This window comes from Dromiciops gliroides, chromosome 1 (genome assembly GCF_019393635.1).
Source record: "Dromiciops gliroides isolate mDroGli1 chromosome 1, mDroGli1.pri, whole genome shotgun sequence".
NCBI lineage: Eukaryota > Metazoa > Chordata > Mammalia > Microbiotheria > Microbiotheriidae > Dromiciops > Dromiciops gliroides.
The window spans coordinates 748,321,051-748,340,373 of NC_057861.1; the positions used below are offsets into that span (position 1 = coordinate 748,321,051).

The following is a 19,323-nucleotide window of genomic DNA, read 5'->3' on the forward strand; positions in this document are numbered from 1 at the left end:
AGATGGGTCATAGAGGCATCAGGAGAGAGCATTATCCCTTACGCCAGGAAGGAGCAGCCTTCTGGGAAGATAGTTGGTCAACAGGGTGAGAAGTTCCATAGGGGTCAAGAAGTATGAGAAGGGTGGGGTGGGAGTGGAAAGAAGCCCATGGGCTGAGCAGCAGAGATTGTGGGTCACCTTGTAAAGAACAGCTTTCATTCAGGGGCTGAGCTGGAAGCCAGATTTTGAGGGGTTGGGAAGTGAGTGGGAGGTAGGCAGAGGAAGCCCAGAATGTAAGAGACTTTTCCTCAGAGTTTTTCTATGAAATGGTAAGATGTCGAGAAAGAGGATGACAGCTCATATAATGTAAAATCTGTAATAGGAGAGGCGTGGCCTTGATCGTCGCTATCTATGATTATTCCCAGAAGGATGGTGGGGACATGGTGACAAGTGTGTTCAGGAAGATCGATCTGACTGTATCACAGGGGATGCCACTCTGTGTCTCCATCCTCTTTGTCTTAGGGTCCTGTAACTGCAGGAGAGAGCTGGGCAGGTCATTTACACCCAGGGCTATTCCTTTGGGGATTCTGTGGCCCTTTTCTAGGGAGAAGGAGGTCAGTCAGTCAGTCAACAAGCAGTGCCAGGCGCTGTGGGAATTAGTACAAGGAAAGGCAAAAATAGTCCCTGCCGTCAAGGAGGGAATATTCTAACGTGCTGGACAGTCATCCTCCTGGAAATGAGCCTGCTAGCTCATGGAAGCGGTGTCCTTCTTTGGGGAGAGCCTTACATTAGGTGGTCAAAGCTGTGGTTTCAGTGAGACATCATGGTGTAATAGGAAACTTAAGGTCAGGAGAGACCCGAGTTTGAATCCTGCCTCTGACACCTACTAGCGATGTTACCCATGGCAAGTCAGTCTGAGCCTCAGTTTCCTTATCTGTAAAAGGGGGATGTCTATGTGTATGTATCAAGGGACAGTCACTCGCTGGGCACCAAGTTCAGTACGGATGATGCAAAGACAAAAATGAGAACAGTGTCGTCCCTCAAGGAGCTTGTCTGTGGCTTGGGAGTCCAAGAGGGTTATGGCCAGTGTTTCCAGTTGGCTGCGGATGCTGCTGGGAACATGGGACAGGCGTCTTTGAGAATGGAAGCTCCAGAAGGGCAAGAACTGTCTTTTTCCCCTGGATCCTCAGCACTCAGGACAGTTCCTGGAACTTAGCTAGCACTTAACCCATGCTCCTTGATGGGTTGAATTATACATAACTAGAACTGTGGTATGACCTTGGGCAAGTAACTGCCACTCTCAGGGTTGTTTTTTTTTTTAAACTATAAATATTTTGCAAAATGTAAAGGGGGCAATTTAGGGATGTGATAGTGGGGATTCCTTTTGGGTAAGGGTTGGACTAAACGGAAGCTAAGGGAAGTGGGTATCCCTTTCCAGTTCTGAAATTAAGAGGCAACCCAGCTTAGTAGAGAGGGTCCTTTATGACTGAGGACATGGGTTCAAATCCTGCCCCAGACACTGACCCTGGGCAAATCATTTGTAACTCTGAAAATGAAGCCTTGATGGCTTCTTCCTGGCCTTACAGCAATGATCCTAGGAAATTCTATGATCTTGGGGAAATGAAGGGGCTCAATTGCATGATCTCTAATGTTGTTTTTGAGAGTCTGGGGTCCTTTCAAATTAGTACGGGATCATGGCTATAATAACCTTGGGGAATGTCCCAAGAGGGAAATACACAGCCCAGTGCATGAAGCCCTTTCACTGATGAAAGCCATTCCCTCAAAGTGACCTCATCTCTGTTCCAGACAGAACCCCTGACCTTCTCCCCGCCTCTCATTTCGGCATAACTTCCCCTGTGGCTAATCCAGCCAACTTCTCGGCTTCCTAATCGAACCGATGGGCTCTGAGCTTCCATCTTTGGCTGTTCTCATGAACCTGTTCTCACCCATCTCCGGAGAGACAGAAATAGATTCAGCGAGATGGGGGTGGGGGTGGGGGGCTGCGAGCAAGGGGAGAGGGGAGGAGGAGGAGGAGGAGGAGGAGGAGGAGGAGGAGGAGGAGGGGAAGATCATCCAGTGGAAGCAGCAAAGATGTTTAGGATGCCAGCTGATGGACTGCTTGGTCCAGTGGGAGCCCAGTGAGAGGCAGGGGCAGAGCTCAGCAGTCCCCTTCACTGAGCTAATTTCAGCCTCAAGGCTTTCTTTCTTCCTTAATTTAGAAGACCAAATTGTTTGGGTAATTGAAATAATATGAAATAAGTGACATTTCTAAGGGTTTTACATAAAGTATCTCATTTGAGTCTTTGAGGGAAGGACCTCAGATGGGTACCTTGCTGGGATCACTAATCACTTCACTCTCTGGACTTCTTTTCTTCTTCGATCACCCAGCCCAAAGCCGGCGCTCCTCTTCCCTCTCTTTACCCTCAAGTTCTCTTTTATATATTGTCCTCTCCCATTAGAATGTAAGTGCCTTGAGGGCAGGTACTGTCTTGCTTGTATTTTTATCCCTAGCTCTAGCACAGAGATTGACACCCAGCAAATTCTCCATCCATCCATCCATCCATCCATCCATCCATCCATCCATCCATCCATCCAATCCATCCATCCATCCATTCTTCCATCCATCCTTCCATCTATCATCTGTCTCTGTCTATCTACCTATCCATCTTTCTATCATCTCTACTTATCTATCTGCTACTGGCATTATCTAGCTCTATTTTCCAGACCAACCATCAACAAACATTGATTAAACCCTAACAATGTGCCAGGCACTGGGCTAGGTACTGAATTGGAAGCTTGAGGCCTAGACAGGTTAGATAAATTATCCACAGTCACACAACTATGTCAGAAGCAGGATTTGAACCCAGTTCACAGGTTAGATAAATTATCCACGGTCACACAGCTATGTCAGAAGCAGGATTCGAATCCAGTTCTTCCGAGCTCTACACCCAGTTCCCTACGCACTACAGCTAGGCTGCCATCTGTTTGGGCAGACATGGTATCAGTGGGGCCAAAATGACAGGCCTGTCCTCACTTGAAGGAAAAACCAGCAGGATCTCCCCTATCCCTACCCTGCCCCCTGTTCTGCTAAATGTGGGGCTTGTTTGGAGGTGCCCTGGGGCTCCTTCCATTGTCATTCTGGTCCCCCAGTGCTGTGAGGGAGGGGCTGACCCTCCAGTACTAGGAGATGGGAGGGGGGCTCCTCCCATGCACAGGATGGGCTGAGTGGCCCAGGGTCCTCAGGGCCAGCCTGACCTGCACTCTGTCTCTGCTCTCTCCCACCGGTCTGGCCACCTGTGGCTAAGAGGCAGCAGAGGCTTTGGGGAGCTTCCTGACAGCTTGGGTTCCTCTGTGGAGCTGTGATTGCTTCCTCAGACTTTAAAAGGAAGCCCCCAGCATGTGGTCCAATAGCTCCTTAATTAACATGTAAGTCCCCTCTGACAGTGAGACAGAAAAACCCAAAATAACCCGAGCCTCGCAGCCTGGAAAGAGATGTTCTTCCCACTCGCCTGCGGGATGTGGATCAGGAGAAGGAGAGGCAATGACCTGAGGTTCCTGGGTAACGGGGGTTACTGGGGGCTCCCTTAATCTCCAAGTCTGCACTGCAAGGTATATCGATTCTCTGAACCTCAGTTTCCACATCTCAGGCAACTGATCAATTAAACATTCATTATGCCCTTATTACATGCCAGGCGCATGTATGATATGTCATGTGAGCCCCCAATACCCATGAGGAGAAACTTGAGGCTCAGGCATTCCCAGGAGCCAGGTGCTTAAGGCCACCTAGCTAGGAGGTGAGATTGGGACCCGGGCTATCTCGACTCCAGATCCAGACCCCTGCGCAGGAGACTCTGTCCTTGCTGTCTCTACCCCCTAGCCCTCATGGCTGGGGCCATCTGGCCTCTAACTAGGGGCTCAGTCCAGCCCAGGAACAACCCTGTCCCCATGCTGTCCTGGGCCAGTGTCTTAGCATCAAGCCCACCAGCTTGCTACTATCTCTTAGATCTTTCCATTGGTCCTAATTTCTTAGTTTCAGTCTTGGGATCCTTCCTAATGTCCTTGCACCTGCAGTCCTGGCATCCTGCTTTGGTCCCTCAATCCTTGTAGGAACTTCTGTGGTCCCTATACCCAGGGCTAGGTTCAAGCTCTCTGCTGCTGGGCTTCCCTAAAGCCTACTGTGCATCTGTCAAATTGCCCTGGTAATAACTGCTAGCCTGTCTGCCCCTCCCTCTGCCTATATCCCAACATCAGACACCCCTGCCATGTCTTTAGGAATGACATCTCCTATTGCTTCTTTGAGGCTGGGATTCCTCTGATCTCTGTCCTGACCCTTTGGGTCCTAGCCAGCCACACCAGACTGGTCTGTGCCATCACTGACCGAACCCCATCCGGGCTCAGCTCCGGCACCACCAACTATACAGGGCACATCCCCACCTCCCCACTGTCTTCCTCTGTGAGAACATACGCTCCCTGAGTGCAAGGACTGTCCATATTTGCTTGTATTTGTTTACTCTCTGCTTAGCAAAGTGCCTGGCACAGACTAAGTACTTAATGAATGCTCTCTCCTGCTCGCTCTGGTGCTCGACCTTGCTCTCTCTCCTTTCCCCTCCCCTCCTCCCTCTCCCCATCTATTTATCCACCTACCTATTGCTGTTATTTTTGCTGATTCCTCCCAGGGGTCGCTGCTGTTTCCTTCCTGGAATTGTCAACTATTTCCTTGTATATGTACATGTGCTCCCTCCCACCCCTCCAAAGTGAGCTCCCCAAGGGCAGAGACAAACAGGGGTGATGGAAACACCCTTGACAGAAACGGCTGAACCTCACAGTGGGACATTCCTCTAAGTGTTTCCTCTGTGGGCGCTTGTTCTCCCTGAGGAGACATCAGGGCAGGACCCTGTCTACCCCTCCTCAGTCTGTCAGCTCCAGCAGGAAGGGTCTCCCGGTGGGAGGCACTGGGTACTAAGATGTGGAAGAAACCTTCTAGATACTTAGGCAGATGAACAAGGTTTCACAAAAGTTTAGCTACATTTTTGTTGGAGCACCCCATTTTCTAGACAGGGAGCTGGGCCACTAGGGAGCCCTATGGTATGCCCGAGGCTGCACAGCAACTGTCAGTCAGTAGCAGCATCTGGCTTTGACCCTGGGTCTGGAGGCTCCACGTCCTACCCATTTACGACATCTTCTGCCTTCCCTGGGGGAAGACCCGAATACAGACAAAGGCAAAAGCGCCGTCACCTGCCCTCAAGGGGCTTGGGTGCTGCTTCCCCCTCACCAGCTCCATCCACAGTAGAGCACTCCGCAAGTCTTACAAGCCCTAGATAAACATCATCTATAATAATAATTATTATTATTTTCATTATACTTCATTCATTCTTGCATTCATGCATGTATTCATTCATTCAATCATTCATTCATGCATTCACTCATTCAACAGCCAAAGCTCTCATCCTCCCCCCACCCTGGATGCCCTCCAGAGGAGAAGGGGCAGTTCTGAGGCTGGGGCCTGGCTTCCTTTCCTTGTCTCTGTATCACAGACCAATAGACCCTTGAATCTCTCAGAGCTGTCTTTTGTCTGTCTAGTTGGGGAAGTGGAAAGCTGAAGAGCGAGGCTGGCGAAGCCCGGAAAATGAATGGTGCTCCCTCAGCCTATCTTTTCACAAGAGTGGTAGTGGAGGCAGCTAGGTGGCACAGTGGAGAAAGCATCAGTCCTGGATTCAGAAGGACCTGAGTTCAAATCTGGCCTCAGACACTTGACACTTACTAGCTGTGTGACTCTGGTAAAGTAATTTAACCTGCATTTCCTGCACAGAGAGAGAGAGAGAGAGAGAGAGAGAGAGAGAGAGAGAGAGAGAGAGAGAGAGAGAGAGAGAGAGAGAGAGAGATGTGGTGGGGAGTCTCCTGAGTTATACATGGGTTCTAAACATTATCCACTTGCCGCCACCACTGTGTGCTACTTTGGCCTGAAAGGTGGCTGGAGAAGGTGGTCACCTCCAGGTGTGATGGGAGGACACCCCTGTCCTGTAAATGGAAACACGTAGTCCTTACAGAAGCTGTGGGCTGGACAGGGATTTTTTATATCTATTCTGCAGAGAGGCAAGCTCAAAGGATTCAGTCACTCACCTGAGATCACACCTGAGAAAAGGTAGGAAGAGCTATAACTAGCTAGCCAATTCTACTGTTGTTCAGTCATTTCAGTCCTGTCTGACCCTTTACGATCCCATTTGGGATTTTCTTGGCAGAAATATTGGAGTGGTTTGCCATTTCCTTCTCCAACTCATTTTACAGATGGGGAAACGGAGGCAAACAGGGTGAAGTGACTTGCCCAGGGTCACACAACAAGTAAGTGTCTGAGGCCAGAATTGAACTTGAGGCCCGGAGGTCTGTACCACCTAGCTGCCCTGTGTATCACCAACATCCCCCAGTTAACATGCCCCAACTAAGTAATGCTCAACTTGCTTCTGACCAAACCTCAGGATTTCTGCTAGGATTCTCTTGACCAGTTTCCCATAAATTCTCTAGTGACCAAATGAGAGAATATTTGCAAAGCATTTAGAATAGAGCCTGGCACACAGTAGGCACCATATAAATGCTCCTCCCTTTCTCTTCCTTGCTGACATCCCCCACCGCATTATTCAATGTGCTCTTGGACTCCATCTATAGAGGCTCAACTGCCAGGCTAGATGACAGTCTCACTGCACTCCCCAAACCCTGGTGAAGAATGTTAGGGGGGGATTGTCTACAGCAGGGTGCCACAAGTCTCTATCCTTGGCTCAGCTCCTGAACCTCTGCTCGCCCACCCCAATAACCATCAAAGACTTAGATAAAGGCAGAGATGCCATGCTTATAACATCTGAAAATGACAAACGTGGAGGGAGACATAATGTTGTTGTTCAGCTATATCTGACTCTGTGACCCCATTTGGGGTTTTCTTGACAAAGTTCGTTTTACATATGAGGAAACTGAGGCAAACAGGGTTAAATAGGGTCATGTAGTTAGGAAGGGTCTGAGGCCAGATTTGGACTCAAGGAGATAAGTCTTCCTAACTCCAGGGCTGACACTCAATCTACCACACCACCTAGCTACCCTGGGAAAGAAAATATTTATTGTTAAAGAAATAGGATCTCAAAGGATCTCAGCAAGCTGGAACAATTGACCTGATGTAGGTGAGCCAGCACCCATTGTGGTACATTCCCACTTCCACTAAGAGGATAAGGTGCGGCAATGGTTAATGCATGTATATGAAGCCATGTCTGATAAGAGGAAATTTGATAGGGATGAGTGTAATGATTTACCCAAGGGTTTAAACAACCAACTGCAAAAATATGGGATGGGAAGATGATGCTCAAGGGAAAAAGATCTGGGAGGTCTTGGTGAACCGCAAGGTTAATGAGTTAGCAATGCACCAAGGCAGCCCAAAAGCTAGTTTAATCTCTGTCCCCATTAAGAGAGGGTGAGTGACCTCCATAGGTGGGGCTACAGCCTTATTGTGCCAGATCCGACTGGAGGACTCTGTGGGATTCTGGGGGTCTCATGTTAAGTACATTGACAGTCCTGGAGATCATCCAGAGAAAGGAGAACATAGGGGTTAGATAAGATGCCAGAGCATCACAGATTGAGAGCTGAAGGTCATTCAATTCATGTCCTCACCATTTTACAGATGAGCAAACTGAGGTTCACAGGTGAAGAGACTTCCCCAGCATCACCCAGCAAGTAAGTGCCAGAGCGACCTCCTTGACCTCCTTCCCAGGCCCTTCCAGCTCTTCCCCTCTGCCTCACACTCTGGATCCCTCTGCCTCGCACTCTGGATCCCTCTGCCTTTGGTCCCAGGGAGATTTTTCATCCTGTTTCTCCTGATAAATCATTGATGTTTTTCAGCCCCAAACCATAATCACTTCCCATTTAAATGGCAATCTCAGTGAGTGGTTGGCTTCCACCCACTCAGCGACAGGCAGCTCCAGCCTGAATCACGGAGGAGGCCGGCTCTGCGTGGGCTGGACCAGGCAGCCTTGGGAGGGGGCTTGGCAGCTCATCTCTGCTGCCCAGAAAAGTGCCTCTCAGTCCGGACCCTCATCAAGGATTTAGCCTGGGACTGGGGGTTCTACAATCCCTTCCAGGCCTAGAAAAGAACAGGGAATTGTGGGAATAGTCTAGGCAGAGGCCTGGATCGCGGGTCAGGCTACATGGGCTCTTTACCCTGCTCCTTTTACAATGTGACCTTGGACAAGTCCCTTTCTTTCTCCAGCTCTAATCTCTAAGGTCTCTTCTGGATCTCAGGCACCACAGTCTGGGAAAAGCCTACAGGTGAGCCTGGATTTCCCACACTGGAGGCCTGTGCTTCAGTTTAGTAACTGATAGCATCTTGCTAGAAGGGCTAGAGGTGATAGTGGCAGAAGCTAAATGGTGGCACATAGGTCATGTGTGAGTGCATGGAGTAGGTTACATGGGAGCTAATTTGTGCAAACCATTTGTTAAACGTTGAAATGACTTCTGGGTCAGTGACAGAGGCAGTGTTGCCTAATGGCTGGGGCATTAGCCCTAAAGTCAGGAAGACCTGGGTTCAAGTCTCATCTCAGACACTCAATTAGCTGTGTGACCCTGGGCAAATCACTTAACTCCTTATCTATAAAAGGGGCCTCATCATAGCAGCTACCTCACAGGGTTGTTCAATTCAGCTCAACATGCATCTATAAGTGGTGGGCAGTATCTCAGATACGGGGGATGCCAAAAAGAGAAGCAAAAACAGTCCCTATCCTCAGGGGGCTTCCATTTGACTTGTTTGATGATATTGTTCATAGCCAACATTCTGCAAATGACAGCTGTTATTATAGCTGATGTTGAGCTAGATGAAGTCTGTAATTGTGCAAAGAAATGAAACATCTGTCCTTCAGTCCCTCACATCAGTCAACAGTTATTAGGCACCTACTATGTGCCAGGAGAATGATGGTGGCGATGCTGAGGAGAAGAAGGAGGATGGTCTTTGGGGCAGGGCACCAGGAGAGAGTGTTTGGTTGGGGTGTCCTTGGACCCACAAGAAGAACACCCCACAGAACCTCTGGCTGGAGGTGCATGACCGATACTTGGCCTCTCTTGGATCAAATCAATCAATGACCTTATATTTAGCACGTGCCATGGAAGTGCCAAGGAGACCAAAGGGAAAACCAGTGCTGCTTGAGGAGCTGAGGCTCGGGGGTGTCTGGGAAGGGGGACATGAGCATCCCCCACATTTCTCATCTCTCCTGTGCCTGCTCACTTCCTTCCTTGAAGGCCCTGCTTAGGAGCTGCCCTCAGACTACCTTCCATCCCCTCTGCGTGCATCTTGTATGTACACAGTTGTTTACATGTTGTCACCAGTTGGGGTGGGGGGGGGAGCTCAGGGGCTGAGGATACTTCTGAGGCATGAAGCCCAGGGCTGAAGTGACCCTCCAAGATGCAGAGCTTTCTAATTAGACTGTAAGCTTCTTCAGGGCAGGAACTGTTACCCCCTTTCTATCCCCAGTACTCAATACAATACCTGGCGCATAGTAGGTGCTTAAAATGCTAGTTAACTTATTGCTTTTAGGCATTTCAGTCCCTTTTAGGGCTTGGAAGATTGACATCTGCTGGATCAAATTAATATTTTCTATCCTGGCCCTGTCCTGACCCAGCTTCTAGCTCTACCCACTTCATGCTCTGAAGGGGTTGAGCACTGGCCCCAGGAATGTCCACTCAAAGTCCACTTTTATACTGGACTAGGTGGTCTGGGGATGCTGTGGAAAAAGCATTTTTAGATTCCAGCAAGGCACCTAATGCAGAAGGGGACAATATGGGGAGATATAGCTGGTGGTCCTTGGCTGCTGCTGCTGGTGGTGGTGGTCCTTCATTCCCCAAGAGGACCATGACATCAGGGAGCTCAGATTCTCTCTCCCAGAAGCCCCACCCCCACCCCCTCCATCCCTTCCCTGATCTCAGAATGCTTGTGAAGATGGTGTCTCTAACCGGCTGGGGACGCCGCTGGGGAAGGTTCTGTACAAACCTCCATTCTGCCAGCAGCCCCCACACTCCCCGGCGATACCGAGATCCGCCCCCGGCCTCCATGCAGACAGATAATTGTCGCCTTTTGTTCTTAGGCCCGGGAGCTTGGGAAGCCTGTTAGCACAAGGTATGGGCCCTCCATTCATAAAATCACGCAATACTGGAGCTGGAAGGGGCTAAAGTACATCGAATCCCACCCACTCCCTCGGTTAAAAAAAAAATCTAATGTTGATGTTGATGCCTTTTGCTTTGCAGCAGTCATTTCTGGGATAGCGATAGCCTGATCCTCCCCCATCCCCTGCCTCCCATAAGCCTCCTTTGTAATGAAGAAAACAATTATGCAACATCAATAGACACAGTGACTGCCCGTGACAGTGAGTGTGACATTCCGCACCACTGGGTCCCCACTTCTCCAAAGAAAGGAGGGAGGCTCACTTCCTCATCTCTTTTCCTAGATTCCCTCATGTTAAAGACGTGAAAGTGGCACAGGAGGGCCCAGAAGTCTGCTTCAAAGCCAGTAAGAGAGAGTGGCAGGACTGGGCTCTCCCTCCAATCCAAATTCCTATTATGAAGTAGTGTGTCTGCTTTAGAAGCTGAGGCTGACCTGTTCGCCCCTAAATCCTGAACTCATCTCTGGACAAGGAGTAACAGCTCCAAGTGGACCACAGACATACTAACCAGGAAGGATAGGGAAGGTGGGCAGGATGTCAGTCTTCACTAACCATCTCACTCCCCAGCTCTGTTGATTCAAGGCTGTACACACACAGACTCATTCAAGGAAAATTTCAGGTCATCTCCAAACTCAGCCCCTTCACCCAGCTGCAGAGAATGCCCCAGGTCCACAGGATGTAGTCTACCAAGGTCAAGGAGTCTGGGGGAAATGATGCTGGTCTGGGAGTCGCAAGTCTTGACTTCTGTACTCCTCTTCGACACTAGCTAACTGTGTGCCTTTGGACAAGTCACTTGCCCTGCCCGAAGCTCCCTTTCCTCATCTGTACTGTGGAGAAAACAACACCCACCCTACGTCCCTTGCCTGGCTGGTGTCAGAATCAGACAAAATCATGTCTGGGAAAGTGATCCAGAAAAGGAAAGCCTTGTCCAGATGTGAAGGATTGTAAGAGTGAATGCTGGCAGGCCCAGGCAAGGCATCAAATGCCCTCCAGATGCAGGGATAAAAGCCAGAGCCAGGTGCCGACCGGTGTGACCCCACTCTAATCCTGTGGAGGAGAAGCTTCTGTCTGGGCGGCATCTGCTCCCAACTGCTGTCAGATGGAGCGCGCCCGCCATGGGCGAGCAGCCGACAGGTAAATGAAAGCCGATTTCTGTCTGGAGCGACTGCAGCTCATCCCTGAGTGTGTTGAGGCAGTGGGGCCCCTCCTCCCCTCCAGCGCGCACGCGCGCGCGCGCGCCCCCCCCCCCCCCCACACCAGCCCAGGAAGGGTCAGAGCACCACAGACTCATAGCTCTAGAGTTGTCAGGGACCTCAGAGACTGTCTAGTCCAACCCCACCACTTTACAGATGGGGAAACTGAGGCCCAAGGAAACCATGTGACTTGCCTATGGTGACATTGCTAAATTCAGAGGTGAGATTTGAACTCAGGTCTCCCTGCATCCAAGTCCATTGCTCTAGCCACCAAGGCCATCCAGCCTCCTTGCCCACGAGTCAAGTACCATGCTGGATCCTGGTGTGACAATTGCTAAGAATGAAACAATCCCCTCACTTTATGTTGTAATAATTTTGTTGAAATGGCCTTTCTTTCTCCACCTCACAGCTTGCCTCTCTATACTTTCACATCACACTGGGCATGTGGGTCCCTCCCCGTCTGGAATCACCCCTGCTGGACTAGCCTCTCTCTGGAGGTTTGCACTTTTCCTTCTCCTTGGCGTCTCCCACGGCCCTCGCCCAGCCCACAGCAGGGCCGGGCCCGCGATGACTCACTCACCACCAGGTTACCAATGACCATGACGAGGAGGAAGACGAGGAGGCAGAGGGACTGGCCGGATACCTCCATGCAATCCCACATGGTCTCTATCCACTCCCCACACAGAATGCGGAAGATGATGAGGAAGGCATGGAAGAAGTCCATCATGTGCCAGCGGGGCAGCAGGCCCGAGCTGCTGATGCGGTGCCTCTCCTCCGAGTAGTTCTTCCCAAACAGCTGCATGCCCACCACGGCGAAGATGAAGACGATGATGGCCAGCACCAGGGTCAGGTTCCCCAGCGCCCCCACCGAGTTGCCAATGATCTTGATGAGGGTGTTGAGGGTGGGCCAGGACTTGGCCAGTTTGAAGACCCTCAGCTGGGAACAGAAGGAGGGAAGGACATGGGGTTCTGGATCTGAGCCCTCCCCTCCAGCCCCTTCACTTTAAAGGAGGAAGCTGGGCCCACGGGGGTGGGGGGGGGGGAGGAATCTGTCCCGATCCCTACAGGGAGCAAGAGGCGCGGCCAGGATTTGAAGCCAGGCGCTGGTTCTGCGCTCAGCATGGAGGGCTCCGGGGAGGGGAGGAGCCTTACCAGTCGGAAGGAGCGCAGCACTGACAGGTTCCCCATGCGGGACAGGCCCAGCTCCATGAGGCTCAGGATGACAATGATGCTGTCGAAGATGTTCCAGCCCTGCTGGAAGTAGTAGTAGGGGTCCAGGGCAATGATCTTGAAGGTCATTTCTGCCGTGAAGATGCCAGTGAACACCTGGGGAGGGAAGGGGAGGGGCCAGTGTGATGTCCAGGGCCCCAGAGAGAGAGCAAGAGCCCCGGTCACTGAGCAGCACTGCCTACTGCCCAAAGGTCACCTTCAGCCCCTCTCTCCATTCCCCTTCTGGTCTGGTTCTCCCAGCAGCCCTGGGTGGGGGGGAGCAGAGGAGGTAGGATGGGAATGTCCTTGACAACAGGGAGGCTGCTGGGGCCCAGACAGAAAAGTGGGGTGTCCTTGCCCAGACTGTGCAAAAGGAAGTTGGAGACAGAGTTAGGGGCCAGGGATCCAGGCTCTTACCCTCCCCAGCTGCTCCTGTCTATTGAATTCAGCTCAACAGCCACCGATTAGAGGCCACTGGGGACACAAAGACAGGTTCTGACCTCTGGGAGCTTACATTCGATTGAGTGGGGGATGAGGTGGAAATAGGTACACAGAGAAGTAGGGAGCTAGAGAGGCTTCGGGATGACCCACCTCAGAGTCTGGCTATGTCACGTAACCCCTGCCTGCCTCAGTTTCCTCATCTATAAAATGGGAATGATAGCAGCCCTTCCTTACCTCCCAGAGCTTCTGTGAGGAGCAAATGAGATGGTGGCGAAGCACTTTTCAAACCTTAAAAGCACTGTATAATTGCTAGGTGTTGTTGTTGTTATTCCCTACACTGATGAAACCACAGGTTTCATGCCTATATAAAGTATTTTAATGGTGGTGGGGGAATGGCAGGGGACTCAGAGAGACCTCTTAGCGGAGGTGACAGGGCTAGATTGTAGATGTTTAGCCATGATTTAGCAGAAGGGACCTCAGAAGTCAGAGGGTGATTGATCTCAAGCCAAAAGGGCAGCCCCCTCATTTGGACTAGAGAGGCTGTCACTGATCCAAGTTCATACTAAGTGAGAGAGGCAGGACTTGAATGTTGGTCCATTGATGCTGAGCCCTGTAACTTTCCCCTTTTACTGCAAGGTCATCTCTTCCAATGCCCCCATTTTACAGATATGGCGACTAAGCTCCAGACAAAGAACCCGTAAGCCCCAGAGGTGGTAAGTTGCAAAGCCCAGTTTGAATACAGGTTCTCTGAGGCCAGGTGGGAGCCTCCCTCCACTGCATCCCTCAGACATCACCTCTGAGGTTCTTTCCAGCTCAAAACCCCAAACCCTCCTTCTGCCTGTCTGTCCTGGGCCCAGATGCCGAGGGCAAAGGGAAACAGCCCGTGCACACCCCCACTTCAGGGAGCATGTGAAGGTAGCCGGGGCCTTGGTCGCTGTTCGAGGCTGCCCAGCTGAGTTCGGAGGGCTCCCCACCAGGCTGGGCACAGGGGCTCCTGGTCAGACAGGAGCCAGAGTCTGCGTGGGTGGAGAGCGGGCGGGAGAAGTGGCCCCAAGAACTGACAGAGCCTCCGAGGGCTGAAGTGAACAGGATGAATGCTTGAGAATGAAGTGCACAGATGTGGAGGAGGATTATTATCCGTCAGAGCAATAGAAAAATCATCCTTAATAACCGGGGAGCCGCCAGAGGGTGCGTGCTAACCGAGCGGAGCCCCCAGTGCCCCCGGCCACAGCTGTCACTCTGCGGGACCGAGATCTCTGCTGAAGGGAACATCCATTTCTGCAGAACAAACACTCTCCAGCTCTCATTGGCCCGGAGCTCTCCCTTCCTGGCCCCATTATGCAACTGGGTTATGCAAGGATGGCAGACCCTCTGCCTTCTCCTCAACTCTCGTCTCCAGGGAAGCCCCTGGGGGCCAGAAGCCACAACCGTTGACTCCCACCCCTCCTGAAACAGGCCCCGAAGCCCTACACCACATCCAGAGCCTAACCCATCTCTCACCTCTGCGCCTTTGAAAGAGGGCCCCTCCATACCGGGAATACACTTCCTCCTCACCTCTGCCTCTCTTCCTTCAAAGCACAGTCTAGAGGCCACCTCTACAATGTGTCCTTTCCTGAACCTCGCTGTAATGACTTACTTATATACATGCTATCTCCTCTGGTAGAGAGTTCACTCCCTGAGGACACATTGTTTAGTTTGGGGGGCTGCTTCCCAGTCTCTAACAGCCTTTGGCACACAACAGTTGCTTAATAAATGCATTGAGTGATTGATGTTGTCCCACTGTAGACTCTGGGCTCCCTGAGGGCAGGTTTTCCTTCCTGTTTTGCTCCTGTCTTGGTATCTCTAGCCTCTCATACAATCTCTGGCCCATGGCAGGGGATTCATAAATGTCAGATGTTGGATTGGACACCCCCCGCCCCGCAAGGACTGGGAAGAGCCAGAAGAGAAGGGTCCCTGCTATGTATAGAGGGTGAAGCCCAGGGAAGGCTTTGCAGCTGCACAGGGTGCTGGGAATGTGTCACCGAGAGCCCAGCCAGCACCAAGGAAAGATGAAACAGGGGAGGGAGGGTTTCCAAGGATTCTATAACCCAATTCTGTCTGAGCCCGGAGGACAGATTGAGGGCAGCTGGCAGCTCTGATTGGGAACTCCACTAAGGGTGAGTCAGGGGGAGGAATTCTCAGGGATTCATCAACCCATAAGGCCTCCTTCACTGGAGGCCTGCTGGGTCCCCAGCACTGGGCTAAGGACACCCCTGCTCCCCAACCAACACCAGTGACTGGGGAGTCGGCAGATCAGCAGCCCAGCTGATTCCCAATTATCTGGGCCCATGCTGCTGGGAGGAGGGGGCAGAGGAAATGACCTCATTGGAACCAGTGGGGGCTGCTCTGAACTCCCTGTGGGATGACGCAGGAACATCAACCAGGCTGGTGTCCTCACAGTCCCCATGCCCCAAACAAACCCATGTTCCACATTTGTGTCTTTGATCACGGTGGATCTCCTGCTTCAAGGGCCTTCCTTTATCCCTCCCCACTGATCTCTCCAGGCTCAGTCCAGCTTCTCCAGGGAGCCTCCTGACTGCTGCCTTCTCTGACCACTGAACAATCCCACCCCTTGCTAGGTTGTTCTCTGCTTCCTCCATATCTAGAAGTCTTATCTCCCCAACCAGATTGGGAATTTCCTGAGGATAGAATCTCTGTCTCCTCTGCCTGCCATCCCCCCCCAAATGGAGACCAGAACAGGCAGGGTAGAGCACTTTTGCCCAGGCATGTAGACTGATGATGGCCTGCTGAGCCTTCAAGTGCTGAGTCACTGGAGACTGGAGCAGCTGCCCAGAAGTATCTGAGCCCCAAAGCCCTGGACTTCTTCCTGCACAAGAGCTGGGCATCCCCTGGGTGAGCAGGCCACAATGCTTTCACCTCAGAACCATGATGATTCGGAGAGAGATTGTTTGGTGGAGACAAGGGATGCTACTTGATTGAGGCCATCCCACCCTCCTGAGGAGGCAGGAGTGGCCACAGTGGCCCAGAAAGGCCAGCCTGGAAGGGACAGACTTCAGAGGCTGTCTCATCTACTCTGTCTGTCCACCAGGATGCCTTCCCTCTCCTCTGCCCAGGTCAGCCAACATTCACCAGGAGATACCTAGTGATGGGGAAGCCACTACATCCTGTGACAGTCCATCCCACTTTGGAAGACTTCTGATTCTTAGGGCTGAATGAATGAATGAGTTTGTGCTCCTTATGTGTCACACATTGTGCTAACATAGAAGCCCCGGGGACAGAAACACAAGCGAGTGCAAGAGTCCCTCCCCTCAGGGCTCTTACATTCTATGGGGAAGGACAACACTTAAAGGGCACGAGGTGCTCTTTGTATGTGATGGCATGAAGGGTCTGGAGGTCTGGTTTGCAGCCCCAGGCCCCAGGGGCAGAGTTCATGCCCCATTGGGAGGGGGATGAGGAGGAGAGCCTGAGTCCAGGCAGACTGGGGAAAGTCTGGGAAGCCTCTCCTGTGTCAAACCTAAACCTGCCTCTTATTGACTTCCCTCCAGGGTCCCTCGTCCTGCCCTTTGGGGCCAAGTGGGGCAGAGCTACTTTCTCTTTCACATAACAGCCCTTCAATGGCTCGGAGAGAGTCAACATACTCACCCTAACAGTTCCCTCTTCAATCAGTCAGTCAATCAATGAATGAATGATTCATGTGAACCTACGATGTGTAGGATCAGGGCTGAGCTTCGAGGGAGGGCAAGAAAGTTAGGTGAAGGTGAGAAGGAAGAACTGTCCGAAATGGGCGATGGCCAGGGGAAGAGTAGGAGCGTTAGGTACCAGGAAGGGCAAGAAGGTACCAGTGTGGCCAGAGATGGGGGAGGGGAGGAGAAGGCTGGAAAGGGAGGCGGGGGGGGGGGGGCGGTCATAAAGGTCATTATGAATGCCAAGTAGAGGGTTTTACATTTGACCCTGGAAGCCATAGGGAGCCACTGGGATTTACTGAGTAGGGGGTGACATGATCAGACCAGGGCTTTAGGAAAATCACTCCAGTGGTTGAATGGAGGATGGCTTAGAGTGCCTTGAGGCATGCAGACCCACCAACAGGCTATTGAAATAGTCCAGGTATGAGGGTCTGGACAGCATCAGAAGAGAGAAGGGGGCATTTTGAAAAGCTGTTATGAAGATAGAAACAAGACTGGCCAGGATATTGGATGTGGGGGATGAGAGAGATCAAGGAGTCAAGGATGACACCCAGGTTATAATCCTGGTGATGGGGAGGTTGGCAGAGTCCTTGATAGCAATAAGGACGTTCAGAGGAGGAGAGAATTTGGGGAAAAGATGCCCAGTTCTGTTCCACAAGCTACACAACCATTGTATGGCATCACCTTGGAGCCCCTCACTGCCCAACTCATCCTTTTCTGTACACTCTCCATCTTGTCAACATCCAGATCGGAACCTGATCCTCCAGGTGCCATCTGACTGGAGCACAGAATAGTGGTGCTCTGATCTCTCTGGTTCTGGGAATTATGTCTCAGGTGCCATGTGCTACAAGAGGCTGGAGACAAAAGCTCCCTAGGCTGGCACTACTTACTTTTGCTTCCATGTCACTACTGGATCATATAAAGCTCGTCCATGTCTTTTTCAGATCAGTTCTTGTCTAGCCAACCCCCTCCCCTGCCCTGCTTTATGAAATTGGTTTTTTGACCCCAAAGGTAAAACTTGACATTTGTTTTTTATTGTATTTGATCTGCTTAGACACAGTTCATTGTTCTAGCTTGCTAAGAGTTTTTTGGTCCTGACACTATCCCATGAGTTACCTCTCTGTCCCAACTCAGCTGTATGCATTTTTTTGGGGGGGGGGGCGGGGCAATGAGGGTTAAGGAACTTGCCCAGGGTCACACAGCTAGTAAGTATCAAATGTCTGAGGTCAGATTTGAACTCAGGTCCTCCTGAATACAGGGCCGGTGTGCCACCTAGCTGCCAAAGCTGTCTGCAAATTTGACAGCTGGGCCATCTATGCCTTCATCCAAGGCACTGATGACAATGCTTCCTAAAGTGGAGGACAAATCTTTGGGTCACTCCCTTAGAGGATTCCTTCTGAGTTTACATCAACCCATTAATGACTTTGGATTCAGCTATTTAATCCTTTCTGAATCTGTCTAACTGGATTATCATCACTCCCTGGATTAGCATGCACTGCTAATTGAAGTTACCCTCACCTCTGCATCTTGTGTATAAGGGTGGCATGAGAAAGTCTGTTGTTAAGTGTTTGGCTAAAATGGATGGCTCCCACCAACAAAATTGAACTAGAACTTTCTGCTTGCTATGCATAGTCTCAGAAGCCAGGCTGCTCCCAATTAGAAAAGTGAGTTTACTAGAAGAATAACACATGGTCAAAGAGACTTGTAATCATTGAGGATAAGTCTGGGCTTTCCTGACTCTCAGAAAATGCTTTTCCTCAAGTGTTTCCAAGCCACTTGGATTCTTGTTTGATTCCATTGGATCCCCTCTATGCCAACCCCTTGACCTATGGCTTCAAATAAGCAACCACCTCAAAGCACAAGAATGAGGATGGTACAATCTACTCATACCACTATACCTGCAGACAACAAATGCAACCCAACTCATTCTAATTCAATACCAATTTAATGCCATCTCATCCTAACACAGTCCCACTACAATCCAACCACACTGAAACATTCCCATACAAGAGAGCAAATGAGTTAACATGTAAAGTACTTTGCAACCCTTAAACCATATAAATGCTAGTTATTATTAAGCCAATCATTTCCCAATATCATACTACAACCTAGTCATGATTCAAAGCCCAACCACATGCCAACACCATGAAAATATCACTGGATCACATACCAACATAACCCAACTGTAACCTACCCAAAAACCCAATACTACCCAACTGCATTGCAACTGATTCCAGCCTAATGCTAACACAATGACTCAACCTAATTATATCCCAGTGCAATACAACTGTAACTATAAGCCATTTATAGCCCAATACTTTAATAAAGTTCAATGGCATGCAACACAATTACAAGACAACCCAGTCAAATACCAACCCATCCCAGCAACAACCTAACCATAACCCATGATCACTCAGCCACAATGTAACAAAGTGCTATTGAATGGTAACACAATCACAAATCAAGCCAATCATATACCAAAGCAACAAAAATGTAACCTGATATAACCCAAGCCGCATTGCAAGCAAGTTCGGCCATAAACCAACACCTGTCCCAACAGCAACTACAGCATAGCACAAGTGCAACCACATACACAATAGTCACACAATTGCAGCCCAACCATGACTCAACACAGCT

General features: G+C 50.6%; 1 protein-coding gene across 2 annotated transcripts in view; it reads right to left on the reverse strand.

Annotated features, from left to right (window-relative positions):
- SCN5A (sodium voltage-gated channel alpha subunit 5) overlaps positions 1-19,323 on the reverse strand; it is a 173,543-nt gene that overhangs the window by 53,081 nt on the left and 101,139 nt on the right. For both annotated transcript variants that reach the window (XM_043976098.1, XM_043976099.1), the window contains exons 15-16: positions 12,506-12,679; positions 11,934-12,290 (exon numbers count right to left, since the gene is read on the reverse strand). In XM_043976098.1, coding sequence (XP_043832033.1) covers positions 11,934-12,290; positions 12,506-12,679 — 531 coding nt within the window. The remainder of the gene's footprint in view (positions 1-11,933; positions 12,291-12,505; positions 12,680-19,323) is intronic.